The 20,370-nt window shown below is 49.8% G+C and overlaps 1 protein-coding gene and 1 long non-coding RNA gene across 3 annotated transcripts in view; one reads left to right on the top strand and one right to left on the bottom strand.

Annotated features, from left to right (window-relative positions):
• The window catches only part of ITGA11 (integrin subunit alpha 11), a 136,150-nt gene that overhangs the window by 14,233 nt on the left and 101,547 nt on the right, over positions 1-20,370 (bottom strand). For both annotated transcript variants that reach the window (XM_018053595.1, XM_018053596.1), the window contains exons 13-20: positions 18,004-18,144; positions 17,543-17,746; positions 16,283-16,413; positions 10,372-10,538; positions 8,865-9,007; positions 7,483-7,593; positions 3,946-4,031; positions 2,313-2,520 (exon numbers count right to left, since the gene is read on the bottom strand). In XM_018053595.1, coding sequence (XP_017909084.1) covers positions 2,313-2,520; positions 3,946-4,031; positions 7,483-7,593; positions 8,865-9,007; positions 10,372-10,538; positions 16,283-16,413; positions 17,543-17,746; positions 18,004-18,144 — 1,191 coding nt within the window. The remainder of the gene's footprint in view (positions 1-2,312; positions 2,521-3,945; positions 4,032-7,482; positions 7,594-8,864; positions 9,008-10,371; positions 10,539-16,282; positions 16,414-17,542; positions 17,747-18,003; positions 18,145-20,370) is intronic.
• On the top strand, positions 585-16,351 carry LOC108636834. Its single transcript, XR_001918596.1, has 3 exons — positions 585-752; positions 8,822-9,023; positions 16,238-16,351. It is a non-coding gene; the product is annotated as an uncharacterized LOC108636834 (long non-coding RNA).

The following is a 20,370-nucleotide window of genomic DNA, read 5'->3' as shown; positions in this document are numbered from 1 at the left end:
GTGGGGTCTGAGACCCAGGTCTGGGGGCCACCCCTGCCCCCAGCCCCCACCGGCCCAGGCTGAGGCTGCAGCAGAGGCTGCAGGCACAGAGCCCCTGGAGACGCGGGTGTGGCATGGTTCTGGGTGCAGAGAGCATGGCAGGAGCTCGTGCAGGGCAGTAGGGCCTGGCTCCAGCAGTGCCCGGCTGTGAAGAAAACGGGCAGGCACTCATGTACGTGCTGTCACTCCCTTTGGATCAAGCCTGGAGGCAGGACTTACCATCCAGCTTACAAGTGGGGTCCGTGAGCCCCAGAGACGGGAGGTAACCAATTCAGACCACCAGAAAGTGGCTTCTTCCACTTGAGGTCCCCTTGTTGGATGGTAGGGGTTGGGGAGAGGAAGGAGGGGGTGCTTCCGCTGTGAGCACCTCCTGGGCTGGGGATGGACGGTGGTGCTGGTGAAGGAGCGAGGCTGCAGGCCAGCCCTACTCACATACTATATGCCATGTGTGTGTGTGTGTGTGTGTGTGTGTGTGTGTGTGGACATGGCCCTTCACAGGACACGTTTCCAAAGTCCCTTTGTGTCAAAGAAACAAAGCACCATGATTCATTCCCGTGAGGGTTATGAACAGGCATGGGATTGGTCTTGGACAGCCTGGGCTACGGCAGCAGGAAGAGATGGATGCAGGTTTGGGGCTCTATTTCCCCTAAATAACCTAAGTCCAGATAGAGATAAACAATCTCTGGAAGAGGAGGCCTTTAAAAGACTATCAGGTGAGCTGGGTGTTTTTACTCTGGGCTACGGGGCAGGACCTGGGCCTGGCAGAGGAAGTGATTTTGCACTAACAACCTCTCCTTGCATCCTATGCATTGACCTGGGGTCTATTTGAGGACCCCAGGACCCACCAAGGGCAAGCAGCCCCCCACTTTTCTAGTGGGCCTCACTCCACTCGGCTTCTCTTCCTGCTCTATAGGGAAAGTGCATGTGTGTGTGTGCGCGTGTGTGCATGCGCGCGTGTGTGCATGCGTGCGTGTGTGCGTATGAGTGTGAGTATGGCTGTGGAGGGGTCATCCTGTCTCTCTCCAGGCCAATGGAAGGGGTGGTCGAGGTGAGAACACAGGGCTGGCTGTTCTATTCTGCAACCCCTAGGCCCCACGTGGACACTGTGAGATCTGTGAGGACACAGACTGTGTCTGACAGAGACTGGGACCCCCCGAGCACCCACATGTGACAATAATGTCCTAGGTTTGTTCAACAGATTTGTCTTGAGGGCCTTCTCCATGCCCAGCCCTGGGGACAGACATGATTGAGAAAGGGCACTCGCCCTCCGGGAGTTCAGGGTTATAGCAGGGCAGCGCTCAGACACTGATGATGCCCGTGGAGCATCCACAAGGCTGTGCCAGGGAGCTGCGCAGGCTGGGGGGCCCTGTGTGACCTTCTGGGGCCTCAGGAAGCCACCCCAGGGAGTGTGGCACAGGGACCATGCTCTCTCGTGAATTGTGGGCAGGGGCCAGCTGCTGGGTGGGAATCCTGCTCCTCCACTTGCTGGCTGCCTGACCCTGTTCAGTCCACTTAAACCCTCTCTGAGCCTCTGTCTCCTCCTGCGTAAAGGGGGACACGACCACCACCATCACCTCCTGGGGTTGTTGTGAGGGTGAAATGTAAGCAGGCGTTGTAAGGGGTTACCAAGAGGGAGCAGGAGCTTGTCGGGAAAGGAGGGAGGGGGCCTCAGGCAGGGGCCATGGTTCGGGGGCCTTGGTGTGAAAGGGCAGGTGTACTGGGCAACAGTGGGGGCCAGTGGGGCTACAGGCGAGGGCAGAAGTGGCAGGGGTGGGTGGGGAAGGAGGAAGGGGCTTGAATGCCAAAACAGGAGTTTGGGATTTGTTGTGAAAGCAGCTGGGAACCATGGGAAGCTTTAAAGTGGGGGAGAAGTCAGTTCTGATTCTTGTTAGAAGGACTTTTCTGAGAAAGTCTGGAGGGGGAACTATAGGCAGAGGGTGTGTACGTGCTGCTGTGCACACATATGTGTGTGGGTGTGTCCCTAACAAGTGCCAAGGGTGCAGGCTGAAGGGTATTCCTCTCCTTGGTTCTGAAAGGCTCAGACTGCCCTACCCCGTGGTTCTCAGCCCTGGCTACACGCCGACATCACCGGGAAGCTTCAATAGCAGACTGACCCGGGCCCCGCCCAGACCACATCAGTGAGAACTTCCGGCACAAGTCCGGACACAGGGATCTCTACGCTCCCAGGTGATTCTGAGGGCAGTTAGGCCCCTACTTGGAGCCCTCCTCTCCTGCCTCTGCCCTTCCCCTCGGGCAGGCCTCCAAGACCTTACCTTCTGGATCAAGCTGGCGAACTGCAGGTTTGCTGACTGGGAGATGTTTAGGACGGTGCTGTAGGCGTTCTCGCCCTTGTTCTCCAGCAGGGCCTCCACTGCCACCCGCCGCCGCATGCTCTCTATGACGAAAACCGCGGCGTCAAAGGACAGCGTGTAGGCAGAGCAGTCCTGGGCAGGCTTCCTCAGCACCCTCTGGCAGTACTCCCTGAGGGAAAGGGATGGGCGGGGATCAGGCACATGGCATGGGGAAGGCACGGGTAGACCTCACTGCGCGTGCATCACCCCTCCATCAGCACGTTTCCCTTTTGGCCTTGGCTGCCAGGGAGCTCAGAGCTCCATACAGATACAATCCTGATTATTAGCCCAGCTGGTTACAATCTTTGCTTCTACTCCTTTTTATAAGGTTTGGCTGTACTATTTCTATTATTTATTTATTATTTGTATTTTTAATTCAAGTATGGCTGATATACAATGTCATGTTAGTTTTAGGTGTATGGTCAAATGATTCAGTTATATATATTAATATATCTATATAGCTATTCTCTTTCAGATTCTTTTCCTTTATAAGTTTTATACACACACACAAACTTTTTTTTTTGGCTGTGCCAAGCAGCATGTGGGATGTTAGTTCCCTGACCAGGAATCATACCAGTACCCCCTGCACTGGGAGCTCAGAGTCTTAACCACTGGACTGCCAGGCAAGTCCTTATTACAAGATACTGAATACAGTTTCCTGTGGTATACAGTAGATACTTATTGTTTATTTATATATATATAATCATGTTATCAGGGAAGGCAATGGCAGCCCAGTCCAGTACTCTTGCCTGGAAAATCCCATGGACGGCTGCAGTCCATGGGGTCGCTAAGAGTCAGACACGACTGAGCGACTTCACTTTCACTTTTCACTTTCATGCATTGGAGAAGGAAATGGCAACCCACTCCAGTGTTTTTGCCTGGAGAATCCCAGGGACGGGGGAGCATGGTGGGCTGCTGTCTATGGGGTCGCACAGAGTTGGACACGGCTGAAGCGACTTAGCAGTAACAGCAATCATGTTATACTATTTCCATTTATAGTATATGTTTCTTATCTAATCATCTCTAGTTGAATAAAAGCATAAATTTTTTGAAAACACATTACATAAATTTAAAATAGGATCATTATTTTTCCTTGTCTGCTAGTTTATTTCTTCCAGGGGATTGTGATCACCCTGCTCATCTCCTGCTAACTTCTTAGCATTGAGCTCAAGTGGTCAGTCCAAGGACCTAACAAGTCACCTAGTCTGGGGTTTGCACAATGAACACTGAGAACGCTGGGTCCTCAGCCTCTACCTTTTCTCAGGTTTATAGCGTAGAGAGGACTCTTTTTCTAAACAGTTTGAGAAGGTTGGATTAGACTAACTATCCATTTTAGAGAGGCGGTCACTTAGGCCCAGAGAGGGCTAGGCATTTCCCTGAGGTCACACAGGAGTTAGAGGCAGAGCCTCAGCTAGGCCCATGCTCCAAGTTCAGTGTGTGGTCCTTGCTGCCTATGAGAAGTGCGTGTAAGACTGTCATCCAGGGCCCTGGAAGCCCAGATCCACCGGCAGGGGAGCGAAAGGAGTCAGGGTGGAGAGGGGAGGGACCAACTCACATGGCTGTGGGCAGGTCACTGCGGGCGTCTAGCAGGAGGTCAGGGACGCAGTGCTCGTCCTCATTGCAGCCGTTCCAGAAGGGCACCTGGGCCAGGGAGAGGCAGGTATGGTGGCTGGAAAGGGCACCCACCGCCTCCAGTCCCTGTCTCCGCTGTGGCTCACCCCTTACCCTCACAGCACACCAGCTCCTCTCTCTGCGGCACTAGAGAGAGGGCTTTGTTTTTTCCTGCCCTTTTCACAGATACCATGCTGCTTTTGATCATGGCTTTGCATAGATAGTCCTTTCTTTAGAACATTGCTCAAAACTCAACTCATCCTGGGTCCCTTTCAATCCTCTCATCAAGGTACCAGCACAGAACACCCACTTACCTGGCACCAGTCAACACTGATTGAGTGTTTACTGTGGGGAGGAAGCTCTCTGGTACTGGGGGTAAAGGATGAGGAATATACAGCCTCTGCTCTCAACTCATGGGGAAGATGGGTGTGTGAACAAATAATTACAGTGTGAAATATGCAAAATTTGTATGAGAAATAGAAGAGGCAGAGGGAGGAAACGGTAATCTTGGCCCATGATGGTTGAGAAGGCTTCACAGAAGTGACAGTAGGTCAGAGTTCCAAAGGAGGATGGAGTTTACTGGATGGACCAGGGAGAGGGTAGTCTGGGAAGAAGGATGAGTCTGTGCAAGGGCCTGAGGCCTGAGGCAGCATGGTAAGTTTGGGGAATAATGGTAATTTAGTGTTGCTACAGTAAGGGGTGCAGGAGATGAAGAGATGGCTGGAGTCATGTTCTATAGTGTCGTGGGGGTGGTATCTTGCAACTGATAGGAGTCACTGATCGCTTTCAGCTGGGACTGTCCTCCTAGACATGCATGTTGAAGACCCTACTGAGGCTGCTGCTGCAGTGTTCACATAAGGGATGACGATGGTGTTGGTGTGGTTGTGGGTGTGCAGAGTGGGAAACAGGTTTGGAACCTCAGAGGCAGAGCAGCAGGACCTGGAGTTCATCAGGACTAAGGGAGAAAAGGGTCCCGGATATTGGCCAAGTTTCGAGTGTCTGAAAGGATGGCTACACCATTTATTTATAAATGGAGGGGTTATCTGGAGGGGATCAGTTTGGGGCACACTGAGTTTGAAGTGCCTGTGACCCATCCGGGGAGAAGTGCTCAGTGGGTGGGTGGGTGTTCAAGTCTGGAGCTGAGTGGTGAAACAGGAGCACGGCCTAGATCAAGGGAGGGGAAGTTGGTGTCACAGAGGCCAGGTGTATCTTACAGTCACTGACTTCTCTGTGAGAAGAGGGGAGCTCCCTGAAAGTGTTAATCGCTCAGTCATGTCTGACTCTTTGTGACCCCATGGACTTTGTGACCCCATGGACTGTAGTCCACCAGGCTCCTCTGTCCATGGGATTTTCAAGGCAAGAATAATGGAGTGAGTTGCCATTCCCTTCTCCATGGGATCTTCCCCATCCAGGGATCGAACCCAGGTCTCCTGCATTGCAGGGAGACTCTTTACTGTCTGAGCCACCAGGGAAGCCCTTTCTCAGATCCACATATTCTTGCTTTAGACACATTTCTATCAAGCCTGCTCCTTAGCTTCCCCGTCCCGTGGTGGATTTGTAGCTTGAAGCAGCCAGCAAGGAATACAAAGCAGAGCTATACAAAGGAGGGCAAAGCAAGGCTTTCAATGACAGGACAGAACCCCAGACACTTCGGAAGCCCTCAGGGGCTTCACTGTATTCTAGCTTCCGCCTTCACCTTGGTGATTTCAAGTCTCCAATGAAATACGCCCCACCCCTGCCCAGCATACTGTTTAAGTGTGAAAACTATAGAATAACCCTCAGAAAAATTTCTATCCACTTGATTAAAAGGGATAATTTAACACGATAAGCATCTGTTACACTCAATTGTATGGAATGGCTCATTCTCCCCAGAGGCAAGATTTTATGGTATTAGAACAGTGCTGGGCATTGAGGAGAAGCTAAATAAGAACTTATAGCAGAGAGATGGGAAGAATGCTTCTAATTTGCTGGAGGCTAAAAATCTATATTAACAAGATTTTGAAACATCTAGCTGCTATCCAAAGCCCTTGGTAATACGCCCAGACTGACTGTTTCAGCTCTATTTCTCATCTTTTCTTTACACATCCCTTCATCCTGCTTGTTTCCACATCCACACCTTGGCTATGCTGTCAGCTTTCCTGGAATAAAAGCCTGTTGTCCCCATCTCATGTCTATTAAAGGACCATGGGAACCCACCTCCTCCAGGAATCCCCCCTCCCTATCATCTGATTGCATGACGATACTACCTATGAGCTTATTCCTATTCTGACTTGGCCTATGACCTTGATCACCACCTTGCATCCATATCATCAGCATCAGAGAATACCTTGCCCATTCATCTGCCATGGGCTTCAACAAGCTTATAGAATGAGTGACTCATATCCACTCATGAGCTGTAGTGGCTTTGTAATGACTGTGATGGGGAAAATACTAAGATTCAGTGTATCCAGCTTTCCCCTGCTCACTAAGGAGGATTCCAGCCTTGCCAGGCCAGCATCACTCCCCTCTCCTGAACGGCATTTTCAGACACTCTCACTTACACATTTGTGACTCAGAATCAGGAGCAGAGGGAAGGTGTGAAGGTGGGTGGTAGGTGGTGAGATGTGGCAGCTCTGGGAAGAGGAAGGAGCTGGGGGAGGCTGATGGGGGAGAATGAGAACAGAGATCTTCAGAAACCTTGCTGTTGACTACACAGAGCTTTTATGTCGGAGAAACACAAGCAAGCATGTGAGTAATTCTGAGACTGTTGTCTGCTGGTTGGGTTCTATATAATTCTCAGAGACACTGTGTAGAGGCTGGAACTCAAGGGTCATGGTCTTAAGACCACTGTGGGATATTTGAAAGTTGTTTCCTAGATCCTCAGGGTTTATTTTGCCTGCTCTCCTAGAACAGATTAGATAGAACTGATTGTCTGATGTTTTCTTTGTGTGGGATTTATACGGAGTTGCGGATGCAGGTGTAGCATCTGAATATTAGATACCAGACAATTCCAATACTCCTAGAGCCAGGGATTGAAAAATGTGGATTGAGGGGTGTGCAGAGCCATTGATGAGGCTAAAACGACTTATTTTTGGAATACTTCGAGCTGGGAGGACTATCAATAAGTCAATCATTCAACCAGTGCAGACCAGGCTCTGTGGTTGAATCACTCTCTGGCCTCCAGTGTCCTTATCTGTAAATGAGGGAGGTGGTGATTGAGAACTAAAGTCCCTCTGGTCCTGTGACTCTCAGGATCCATGCCAGGCTCACTCTTTGCTGGGGATACAGGAAACCTCGAAGACTGGGTCCTTACCCTTAAGAAACTGCTCAGCACAGGTCATGAGGAAGGAGGGAAGGACATGCTGGGGGTCTGTGGGGCAGGAGATGGGAAGGTGCAATAGGGGAAGAATTCATTTGCCCTCACAAAGGCTGGGCTTCTGGGAGGAGGTGAGGGCTGGGGTGGGGTATGTGCCAGAGCTGTTCCCCGGGTGTCAGGACATACCGAGACCCTGAGGGTCGTGGGCCAGCCGTCATCCAGCATGGGGCCGTAGTCGGGGTCCTCCAGGGAATACTCAATTGAGAAGGTCACTGGCTTCACGTAGTCAGCGGTATCCTGTGTGGGAGGAGATGAGGAGGGGGTGAAGGCAGAGGGAACATTCCTGTCTGGGCCAGGGCCGCTGACAGAGAACTGTCATCTCCCTAAGCTGGGAGGGCAGCAACTTGTCAGCTCTGAGCATGAGTCCATGGAGCCTTAGCACCTGTGGGTGGACAGAGGTTCCCAGATGGGTCTGTAGCTGGTGTGTGTGCCTCCTAGAAAGGGCCCTTGGGTCTGTGTATGCCAGCCCCACTGCCTGCATGTTCCACCAACTCCGGCTCATCCTTCAAGGCTGGGAACCTGTATCTTCAACCCCCCAGCCTCTAGGAAGCCAGCCAGCAACACGCGGCCACACTCTGTTCAGACTGTCACTGACACTCTTGCACTGCGTCCTAACTATGTGATTCTGTGTTAGTCCTAGCCCCTCAGCAGCCTCTTAGCACTGTCCTAGCGCTGTGACAAGGCTTAATAAATGTGTCAAATCAATGAAAGAAGACACATGAGTAGGGGCATTCAGGGGATGCTTAGAGCTGAATGAAAAATCCCCGAATCTCTCTCATGGAGTGCAAATCTTGACACGCGTGGCTTCCTTGTGTTAAGGCATATCTAATAAGTTCCCAGATGACGATGCTGCTGGTCTGGGGGCCCCGTTTGAGAACACAGACACATCATAGGGGCGACACATTAACAGACACTAGGATTCCTTATTTTCCTGATCTTTGCCCGTTGGACACTGAAGCCAGGCGGGCTCTGAGTGTTCCCTGTCTGTGTCTCCAAGGCTGGAGCTGTGCCTGGGTGTCTGGAGTTTCTGGGTGGAGGAATTGGCCCCACTGGTTCCCCTCTCTGCCAGGCTGGCCTCTGTTCCTCCCCCCAGCCTCTTCATTGGTCTACCACCTTCCTTGGTCTTCCTTTTTAGCTGATGCCTGCTTATCCCTTCCTTCTGAGCCATGGCCCCTGACCCCCATCCTCTCTGCAAGACATCACTGAGGATTTCACCCCCCGCTTAAGCAATGGTGGGCATCTGGGAGATGGCAAAGGGGATATCAGAGGAGGGTCCAGTGAGGTGGGGAGGCAGTGTGACCCAGTGGCCTCTGCTCTGGGGTATGAGTGTGGGTGGCCAAGGTCCAGGACACTGCTCCCTGCTGGCCTCCTGAGGTCTGCTGGGGGCTCAGCACCAGGCTGGCACCAGCTGAGCTCTCTGCCTCTCCATGGCAGCACCTCCTTTAGCTCTGTTCTCTTCCTGCAGGAGCCTAGGCTCTGCTTCTGGGGCTGCAGGGCATCTGGCTCACCAGCACGTGGAAGTTGATCCGCTCACAGTGCTCCTGGCCGGAGGAGAGCAGGGCGGCCCTGTTGGTGTACCGGTCGCCGCCCTCATCCAGGTGGGCCCGCGGTGTGTACCGCCTCTCATCCATGGTGGCATTATACCTGATGCCTGGAGGAAGGAGAGAGTAAGACCATGGAGGCGGAGCCACATTTCCCCCAAAGACTGTTTACTTCCCTTTACAGATAGCCTTTGGAAAGTCAGCCTCCTCCAGGAAGCCCTCCAGGCTGGCCAAGGAAGAGCTCCGCCTCTCCCCTGATAAGGCTCAGTGTAGGCAGGAAACTCCCACATGGAGAGCAAGCAGTACAGTGAGAAAAGCAACGAAGGAAGTAAAAGAGAAGAGGGAGAAGGAAGGAGGGGAAAGGGAGATGGAGTTGGCAGCGAAGGGATAAAGAAAGAGGAAGAGACGGAGGGGAGAGTGAACGCAGTGGAAGAGGCGAGGAGACAATACGTGCGTCATGATATTTGAGCCCCTTCTGGAGTCAACACAGCTCTGCCCCTCTCCTGTCACCTTCCCAAGTCTCGCCCTCAGCTCTGGGATCCTATCGGGCCTGGATCTGAGTGTCTGCAGGTGGCAGTTCCCATCACACTGGGGAGGACTGGCCAGGCCCTGCCCACCAGCTCCTCAAACCTCAGACAGTTCTGAGGTTAAAGACTGCATGCCCCTCCCTTTCAACTGGGTTGATCTTTTGCTAAATGTAAGAAAAGCCCAGCCCCTTCTCTGGTACCCCAGCAGCTCTCTGTGTGCCAGGTCCTTGGTATTACTCTCCTTTCAAAGAAGCTGAAAGAATGACACCACCACCCAGGTTTGCCTTTGTTCTCGTCTTCCTTCTGGAACACTCATTTTTAAGTCATCTGATTGGTCCTGCTCCTTGGCTGAGAAGCTCTCTGTGGTCCCAGTTTCTTGCACTGGCCTAGTCTGGTTCTGGAACCTGCAGCTGCCACTTGCTGGGGATGAGTGGGCCCAGGGCTGTCACAAGCCAGTGTCTGATCCCAGCCTTGGCTGAGAGTGAAGGACCCTTAGAAGGAAACTGTCCTGCTGTGGATTCAAGCTCACTTTGAGCAGAAACCACTGCTACTTGGGTCTTTATCCACCTGATCCCCTGTTTCAGATCCCTCATGGGTCTGACTCTTTCTCTGAATCTGACTTCACAGCTTCTGCAGCCTAAGCTTTTGGACTGCTTCTGGTCCCCTGTTCTGATTCAAACACTATCTCTAACTGTTTCCACCTTCCCCAGCCTCTCCCACATTAGTCACCCCTGCTCACTGCCATCCTCCTCCTGGCACGAGGCTCCCTCTCTGCCCTTTGGAATGAGAGCACTGAATGGGCATCCAGCAGTCATCAAATGCAGCTCTAGGTGTGACCCTGGCACTCAAAACCCATTTCAGCAAAAGCCCAGACTTAGAAACAGAGCAGACATAACGTCCTCAGGGGAGAGACTGGAGCTGGGGGAGTGGGGAGGGGCCGGATTTACCGACTGTTGCCGTTTGGTAATGGGGTGCCAGGAAGACGGGCGTGAAGCAGAGGAAGGCAGCCAGGCAGGTGGCATCTCTGCCGCTGCGTTTGCAATCCCTGTGAAAGATGTTGATCTTGGATGGCTCAAAGTGCAGGCTGGCATTGATCTGAACCACAGGGCGGGACCTGCAGGAGGAGGGAGAGAAGCAGGGGTGGGCAGGGTGCAAGGTTGCCCTGCTGGGACCTGGGGGAAGGTGGAGAGCCAGATGGAATGGGATCTCCTCACCACTGGAGGGTGAGGAGGTGGTGGGGCCTGCAGAGAGGGGCTCTGGTGTCACCAGATTGGGCAAAAATGTGCACAAGTAGATGAAGGGCAGGCTAAGTAATCTCATAGCCCCTCAAGGCAACCTTTTGTCATTTTCCTAGGGGCTGTGCTCGCTACAGACCATACTGACATCCTTTTGCCTCCTTATCACATCAACCCTGCATGTCCATTACAGTAACCTGGAGAGCTTTAAAAACTCCTGATGCCTGAACTAGAACAAAACATTTTAAAATCTGTATGGAAATACAAAAGACTCCAAACAGCCAAAGCAATTCTGAGAAAGGAAAACAGCTGGAGGAATCAGGCGCCTTGACTTCAGACAACAATACAAAGCTACAGTAATCAAAACAGCATGGTACTAACACAAAAACAGAAATATAGATCAATGGAACATGAAACAAAGCTCAGAAATAAATCCACACATCTATGGTCAATTCTTTACCATCTGAGCCACCAGGGAAGCCCCCAAATACTGGAATGGGTAGCCTCTCCCTTCATCAGCAGATCTTCCCAACCCAGGAATTGAACTGGGATCTCCTCCATTGCAGGTGGATTCTTTACCAGCAGAGCTACCAGGGAATCCCTATGGTCAATTAATCTATGACAAAAGAGGCAAGAATATACAGTGGAGAAAAGACAGTCTCTTCAATAAATGGTGCCAGGAAAACTGGACAGCTACATGCAAACAAAATGAAACTAGAATATTTTCTAACACCATATAGAAAAATAAACTCAAAATGGATTAAAGACCCGAATTTAAGATTCGTGTTTTCCTGTGAAAACATTTCAAGATGTTTTTCTGTGTTAGAGGACAACATAGCCAGGACACTCTTTGACATGAATTACAGTAATATCTTTTTGGATCCACTTCCTAGAGTCATGAAAATAAAAACAAAAATAAACAAATGAGACTAATTAAACTTAAAAGTTTTGCCTAGCAAAGGAAATCATAAACAAAACAAAAAGACAACCTGCAGAACGGGAGAAAATATTTGCAAATGAAGTGACTGACAAGGGATTAATCTCCAAAATATACGAATAACTCATGCAGCTCAATATCAAAAAAGAAGACAACACAATCAAGAAATGAGCAGAAGGTCTAAATAGACATTTCTTCAAAGAAGACATACAGATGGCCAAAAAGCACAATAAGAGATATTTAACATTCCTAATTACTGCTGCTAAGCCGCTTCAGTCATGTCCAACTCTGTGCGACCCCATAGACGGAAGCCCACCAGGCTCCCCTGTCCCTGAGATTCTCCAGGCAAAAGCACTGGAGTGGGTTACCATTTCCTTCTCCAATGCATGAAAGTGAAAAGTGAAAGGGAAGTCACTCAGTCATGTCCAACTCTTCGTGACCTCATGGACTGCAGCCTACCAGGCTCCGCCGTCCATGGGATTTTCCAGGCAAGAATACTGGAGTGGGGTGCCATTGCCTTCCCAATTACTAGAGAAATGCAAACCGAAACTGTAATGAGGGATCACCTCACACTGGTCAGGATGGCATCATCAAAAAAATCTGCAGACAGTAAATGCCAGAGAGGGTGGGGAGAAACAGAACCCTCCTTCACTGTTGGTGGTAATATAAATTGGTATACCAGTATGAAGATTCCTCCACTCCTGGGCATATATCCAAAGAAAACCACAGTTCAAAAAGATCCATGCACCCCAGTGTTCACTGCAGCACTGTTTACAACAGCCAAGACGAGGAAGTAACCTAAATGTCCATCCACAGAGGAATGGATAAGGAATATGTGGTGTATATACATACATATCAGGGAGCAACAGTGAGACCTGGACATGGAACAACAGACTGGTTCCAAATAGGGAAAGGAGTACGTCAAGGCTGTATATTGTCACCCTGCTTATTTAACTTATATGCAGAGTACATCATGAGAAACGCTGAACTGGAAGAAACACAAGCTGGAATCAAGATTGCCGGGAGAAATATCAATAACCTCAGATATGTAGATGACACCACCCTTATGGCAGAAAGTGAAGAAGAACTAAAAAGCCTCTTGATGAACGTGAAAGAGGAGAGTGAAAAAGTTGGCTTAAAGCTCAACATTCAGAAAACGAGAATCATGGCATCCAGTCCCATCACTTCATGGGAAATAGATAGGGAAACCGTGGAAACAGTGTCAGACTTTATTTTTTGGGGCTCCAAAATCACTGCAGATGGTGATCGCAGCCATGAAATTAAAAGATGCTTACTCCTTGGAAGAAAAGTTATGACCAACCTAGATAGTATATTCAAAAGCAGAGACATTACATTGCCTACAAAGGTCCGTCTAGTCAAGGCTATGGTTTTTCCTGTGGTCATGTATGGATGTGAGAGTTGGACTGTGAAGAAGGCTGAGTGCCGAAGAATTGATGCTTTTGAACTGTGGTGTTGGAGAAGACTCTTGAGAGTCCCTTGGACTGCAAGGAGATCCAACCAGTCCATTCTGAAGGAGATCAACCCTGGGATTTCTTTGGAAGGAATGATGCTAAAGCTGAAACTCCAGTACTTTGGCCACCTCATGGGAAGAATTGACTAATTGGAAAAGACTCTGATGCTGGGAGGGATTAAGGGCAGGAGGAGAAGGGGACGACAGAGGATGAGATGGCTGGATGGCATCATGGACTCGATGGACGTGAGTCTGAGTGCACTCCGGGAGTTGGTGATGGACAGGGAGGCCTGGTGTGCTGCTATTCATGGGGTCGCAAAGAGTCGGACACGACTGAGCAACTGAACTGAACATACGGAATATAAAATGGAATATTACTCACCCATAAAAAATAAATAATGATATTTACAGCAATATGGATATACCCAGAGATTACCATATTAAGGGAAGTCAGAGAAAAACAAATATCATAAGATATCACTCATATGTGGAATCCAAAAAGAGATACGAACGAACTTATTTACAAAACAGAAACAGATTCACAGACTTTAAAAACAAACTTCCAGTTACCAAACGGTAAAGATGGAGGGGAGAGATAAACTGGAAATATTCAGGATTAACATATATATAGTACTATATATAAAATAATCAACAAGGCCCTACTGTATAGCACAGGAAACTCTACTCAATATTCTGTAAAAACCTCTATGAGAAAAATCTCTGAAAAAAATGGACATATGTATATGTATAACTGAATCACTTTGCTGTACACCTGAAATACAACATTGTAAATCAACTACATTCTACTATAAAATAAAAATTAAAAAATCCTGATCCCCAAATTGCTCTCCATGTCAAATCAAACCAGAATCAGCATCAACATGTCTTAAAGCAATGCATCTCAGACTTTAGTATATTTGCACATTTCCTGGGGATCTTGTTAAAAAGCAGGCCTGGTATTTCTAGTAAGCTCTCGGGTGATGTTAGTGCCGTTGGTACCTGGACCATATTTTGGAGAACGTGCATGTTAAAGCACCCCGGGTGACTCCGATGTGCAGCCAAAGGAGAAAACGACTCACAGTTCTAAGACTCCCCACTCATCCCCCCATCCCAACACTGCCCCATCCAGGCAGTCAAGGAAATACGAATTTACCCTTGTATTGACTAAGTCAAAGAGAGTTAGGGAAGGGAATTATTGCCTCTCCAAACCATGCATTTATATCAAAAGAAACAAGTGTAGTGAGTTCTACATGCTTCAGAGTTGTAGCATGATTGTCTGTGCTAATACCCTGCTCTTCTCAGTGCAAGGGGGATGGCGCCTCCTCTGTGCTGGGGAGTCAGAAGGGTAGGTCTGAGTCTTGGCTCCTACTGGACAGACCACGTGATCTCTCTGACGGGGAACTGTGAGAATCAAAGAACGTAAGTGAGAATGCCCTTTGACATTGCAAAATGCTGTGTAAATATGATGGCTTTTATCAGTGGTTCTCAGACTTAGGTGCCTACTGGAAGCGAACACCTGGAGTCTTTAAATGCCTGAGTTCTTGACCTAGAAATTCTATGTTAAGTGGTCTGGGTAAAGCCTGGGTAATGAGAGGTTTAAAAGCTCCCAGGTGATGCTAATGGCAGGCATGTTTGAGATCGAACGAGTCTGACTCTGAATTTTCCCTAGAGGGCTCCAGCCCGCAGTTTCAGCACCTCTCAGGTGGCACTCAGGTTTAGACATCACAAGCTAGGGCTTGATTGAATCCACTCTGTGGGCCTGATTCTTCTGGTATATGTGTGTCTTGTTTCCTGTAAAGGAGGTCGTTTATGTGTTGCCCACAGACTTGGGAGACAATGTCTACCCTCTAACCTGGGCCTTGTTCACCTGTCTTGCTTCCTGGCTAGAACCAAAGCAGTCAATACATTTAGCCCAAGCTGCTGTCGCTACCAAAGACCTTAGATTCCCCCCTCTCCCCGCCCCAACAAGCTGAGGCGCCAGTGCAACTTCCGGGCTGGACCTGCAGAGACCTCACTTCCTCGGTGCTGTCCAGAGGCATGGGGCAGCTGACGCTTGGGCCCTGGCACTGGGGGGACACTGGGAGCTCGAAGATGCAGTGCTCCCTGTTGCTCCCCTAAGGGGCTGTTGCAGAAAGCAGAGGCTGTATTCTTTCCGCCTCTCTGGAGATGCTGGAGCAGGGAGCTGCCCAGAGCATGAGTCTGCAGCTCATTAGGTACTTTCCTCTCGAGCCCCTCTCCTCCTCTCCTGCTTCAGTTCCCCTGGACCCTCACTTCTGCTTCTGGGACTGAAGCCCCTCCCACAGCAGCGCAGACGCACAAGCTTTCGCCTCAGGCTCTGTTTTCTAGGGAACCTGGACTAAGACATTTCCTGAGTGGAAGGTCATATTCTTGAGGACCAAGAACGTAAAAATTCTCCCTGTGAAGTCATCAGCTATCTCTGTTTAACATCTTTCTTAAATTGTATGAAAAATGTGATTGCACTTATATAAAATTATATGCAGACGGTAAAAGACTGGTAGGGAAATGCCAAAATATTAATAGTGGTAATGTTAAGGTGATGAAACTATGGGTGATTTATTTCACACATTTTCTTTAAGTTATTGTATTTATAATAAAAGTATCAACATGAAAAAAATTAGCTCAAATTGAAGTTTTTTGCTCAAAAAGTAGCTGACACATCATATGGTAGAATAGATGGGCTTTTAGAAAACCTTGTTTTTAAAAGTTGCAGACCATTGCTTAACACAGACCCCAAGTACAAACGCATGGCAAATATCTGATGGAATGGTACAGAAATGAGGTCCTGAGAAAGGAAACCAGGGCTTAGAAGGGGTTTGGAGGAAAGAAATCTTTTACACTAGGGGATTAGGAGATCCTCCCAGCTGAGGAGAATATCCTCAGCCTGTCCCTTTAAGAGAAGCCAAGTGGGAGAAATGCCCCAGTAATCAGAACTTTTAGGAAAAAGTCAGAGGCTTTTTAGCCACTAAATAGCTCTAAAATCTCTGAACCCCACTGAGAAGAGGGATTTGGACTTCAAAATAACTTACAGTGATTCCATAAAAAGGAAATTCGTAGTCACAATGGGATAAGAATAGGGTGAATTTGGCCGACAGTGATTAAAGACAAGAGACAGAGTCTAAAGCGTGTCTTTTAAACCCTGTATCCATCAGGACCCTCAAGAGAGCCCAAGAATCGTGAAAAATGGGGGAACCAACCACAAAATCACGGCGTTGCCAAGAGCACCCACTGCCAAGTCCACGAGTCCGTCTTCATCAAGGTCCAGCTGCCCGTGAATGCTGCAGCCAAAATACTGGAGGCCAGGAGCCAGCTCTGAGGCGGGGATTCTCTGCAGGAAGCGGAAGGGAAGAGCTGGTGTGGGCACCCTAAGGAGAAGCTACAGCTGGGAGCCCTGGAGACAGCCTGTCTGAAACTATCAGGAAACTTCCTCAGCCCAAAACTATATCCTCTCCTGGTCTGTTTTGGAACCTGAAATTTCTACCATTAAGTCATTCTTTTGGATTAAGAAAATAATGTGTCATAAAAGGGTTCTCACTGAAGAGGGAAAAGGGGGAAAGATGGGGTAGGAGACAAGAGATACAAACTACTATGTATAAAGTAAATAAGCTATGAAGATATATTATACAACACAGAGGATATAGCCAATATTTTATAATAACTATACATGGAATATAACCTTTAAAAATTGTGAGCCACTCTGACGTACATCTGTAACATATAATATTGTATATCAACTATTTAAGAAAAGAATTTCCCATGGGATGTAAATACACATTACACAGCATCACTGTCTCTAAGTGTGATATAGTAGGCTATCTTACTAATAAAATAGGCAAAAGTGATGACCCTGAGGGGAAGGCGCTTGGGATGGCTCACTTTTGGGTACAGCACTGTTTCTAGCCTGGGGCATTTCCAGAGAAGAGGAATCCAAACAGGCCTTCTCCATTAATTTGTTCAGCTGTGTCCGACTCTTTGCAACCCTACGGACTGTAGCCCTCTAGGCTTCTCTGTCCGTGGGACTTCTCAGGCAAGAATACTGGAGTGGGTTGCCATTTCCTTCTCCAGGGGATCTTCCTGAACCAGGGAACGAACCAGCGTCTCCTGTGTTGGGAGGCAGATTCTCTACCACTGAGCCACTAGGGAAGCCTTAGGTCTTCTCTACGTGTGTAGTCAGTTGCATGAAAGCATGTGAGGGCCAGCGGGATTCAGGTCCTTGGCGGCGGGGGCGGGGGGGGGGGGCGGAGGGGGCGGTTTGCTATTGCTGTTGTTGGGGAGATGAAGTTAAGCAGGGAAAGGGTATCCACAGGGGTGACGGGAAGGTCTTAAGACTAATTTCAACTTGAGGCAAGTAGAGCTAGGACAGACAGCAGTCCTTTCCTGGGTGAGGACAGGGAATGAGCCACTAGGACTCAAGTTCTAGCTCCATTCTTTCTGGGGGTTAGCGTGGGGGGCGGAACCTGCTTCGGCGTCTTCAGGATGCTGCCTTGGAGGCCATGGTAGATGTAGATGACGCCCCCGTGGTTGTCTTCCAGAGGGGCCCCCACCACCACATCGTTGTAGGAATCTTGATTGAGGTCCCGAACGGAGGCGATGGAGGAGCCGAACCGAGCGTTCTGGTAACCGTGGGAATCCTTCAACGTTCCATTGTAAACAAACCGGTCCTGCAAAATCCGGGGCAGGAAAAGGCTCAGCGGGGGCTCGGCAGGGGCTCTCAGGGTCATGACCCCCTCTGGCCTGCACCATCCCCTCTGTTTCCCGGTTTCTTTCCCGCTACATAAACCCAAGAACAGAGGAGGTTCCTCTCCTCTCCAGTCTGCAGGTATGCGTTGGCCTCCGCCTCCCAGCTTCCCTCATGGACACCCGATCAAGGCACGCATCAGGTGCCCCTGGAAAGCCGGCCAGCGTCCGCGCTCCGTACCTGTCGCAGGTTATAGACGTACACCCTGCCCCGCTCTCCGCCCTCGCTGAAGTACATGGGCGCGCCCACCAGCAGGACGTCAGTCACGCCGTCTTCGTCCACGTCCACCGAGGTGATCTCGCTCCCGTAGTAAGAACCTATCTGCGGCACAGCGATGGGGCATGGGGCTGGGCTGCTGAGAGGCCTCCCCTTACCAGCCGACAGCCGTTGGCTCAGGCTCGCTGCTGAGAAAACGAGGGCCCCCGCCCCCGCCAGCCCTTTTCTCCTTAACCGTTCCGCCACCACTAGACTTCCCATTATTTCACTTTTGTTGCTCAGTTGCTAAGTCCTGTCTGACTCTTTGTGACCCCCATGGACTACAGCACACCAGGCTTCCCCGTCCTCCACTGTCTCTTGGAGTTTGCTCAAACTCATGTCCACTGAGACAGGGATGCCATCCAACCATCTCTTCCTCTGTGGCACATTTCTCATCTTGCCCTCAATCTTTCCCAGCATCAGAATCTTTTTCAATGAGTCAGCTCTTTGCATCAGGTGGCCAAAGTATTGGAGCTTCAGCATCAGTCCTTCCAAGAATATTCAGGCTTGATCTGCTTGCTGTCTGAGGGACTCTCAAGAGTCTTCTCTGGCACCATAGTTCAAAGGCATCAATTCTTTGGCACTCAGCCTTCTTCATGCTCTAACTGTCACATCCATACATGACTACTGGGAAAGCCATGGCTTTGACTATATGGTATACCATTCCAAATTATGCGTGTGCCAAACGTGTTTAATCAGTCCTCTGTTGGACATTTAACTCATTTTCAATATTTTATTTTCCAAATAACTCTGGGCTTAGCACCTTGGGTGGTGACATGATTTCTTTTCAGTATTTGAGCACTGACTGTGTTCCTCTCTCGCCTTGGGTGCCATGCCTCCAACTCAGCTAGAAACCTAAGGGTCCTCCTGGCTCCACTCCCATCTTTCCCACCTGCAGTCTCCCCACAAGTTCACTTGGTGGATGCCAAACATGTCCCAAATCCATCTACTTCCCTCCTCCTCTGATGCTTCTTCCTCAGGAGAGGCACCTTCCAAAGGAAGGACCCCCATCTCCAGACTGGCCCTCCAACCCACCCCTGTGGGGAGCTAGAGTGGCTTCCAGAAGCTGACCATGCCCCTTCCTTGCTTTGGGGGGAAATGTCCAAACTGCAGTGTGACCCTCCTGGACTGGCCTCCCCGCCTCCCCAGCCTCTGGCTCCCACCCTCTGGCTCCCACATTCCCCCGGACAGTGATTTCTCTCATTGTCAGAAATTTTTTCTCTCACTGTCAGATTTTTTTCAGAAATCACTGAAGTGATTTCTCTTCTCCAAAATCCCCTGCTCTGGTGGGCTCCCAGCTTCTCTTGCACATACTTCTCTTTAGCCTCTACCCCTTTCTCCTCCCCTCTCTCCAGGTCATGTCTATTGTCCTACAGGTCCCTTCCTGTTCAAAGACACCCCTGGCCTTCCCTACTCCATCCCCTGCCGAGGGGCCCCCTTCTCCATGCTCTCCCCCAGCCCCGTCCTTCTCCCCCCAGCACTGGTTCCCTCCACAGACGGCCCCCAACAGTGGGCGCTGCTCCTATCTCATTCCCTCCAGGCCTGGGTGCTGTGCCTGGCACACAGGAGGTGCTCTATAAATGTTTATGGGAGCAAGGGGTTGCTCAGGAAAGACCAGGAGCCCCTCCCAAGGACAGGCCCTATGTGAGGCACTTTACAGCCTCACGCTGTCTTGGGAGAGATCATTGTCCTTATTTCACAGGGAAGGAACTGAAGCTCAGGGAATCTGAGTCACTAGCGCAAGGTCAGAAGGCCGGTTACAGCCAAATTGGGTTGGAACTGACACCCAAGCTCATGATTCTCCCTTCCCGGCTTGGGGTGTTTTCAGAATAAATTTATCCTCAAGCATTAAAAGCTTTTAACTGAGGAGAATGATTTTAAAAAAATACAGAAGGGGGGGGGGAAGGAAATTATAAACACGGTGTGGGGAGGGGAGAGATGTGCCCACATAGAGTGATTAAGAGGCAGACAGCAAAGAGAGAGGCGGAGAGAGACTGTCTAAACATGTGGCCTCAGCTATATGGGTCACGGTGATTTGGAATCCACTTAACTTAGCTGCTTTCAGTGCTGCGGTTTCTCATTTGGATGTTGGAGGCAGATCCAGGCAGTAAAAATGTCATATATTCTTCGGTGAATTCCCTCCGGCTCTCAAGGTCTAACCTTGGATTCCTGAGAGCCGGCCCTGGGTGGGGTGTGGGCAGGCAGTGTGGAGGCTGGGACCAGAGCAGCTCCCGGGTCCCCCAGTGCCCTTGGGATGGGAAGAGGAATGGTGAAAGGATGGCTCCCTGCAAC

Source organism: Capra hircus, chromosome 10 (genome assembly GCF_001704415.2).
Source record: "Capra hircus breed San Clemente chromosome 10, ASM170441v1, whole genome shotgun sequence".
In the NCBI taxonomy this organism is placed as follows: Eukaryota; Metazoa; Chordata; class Mammalia; order Artiodactyla; family Bovidae; genus Capra; species Capra hircus.
Note: the sequence above shows the minus strand (reverse complement) of the source record. Positions and strands in the feature narration are given on the sequence as shown.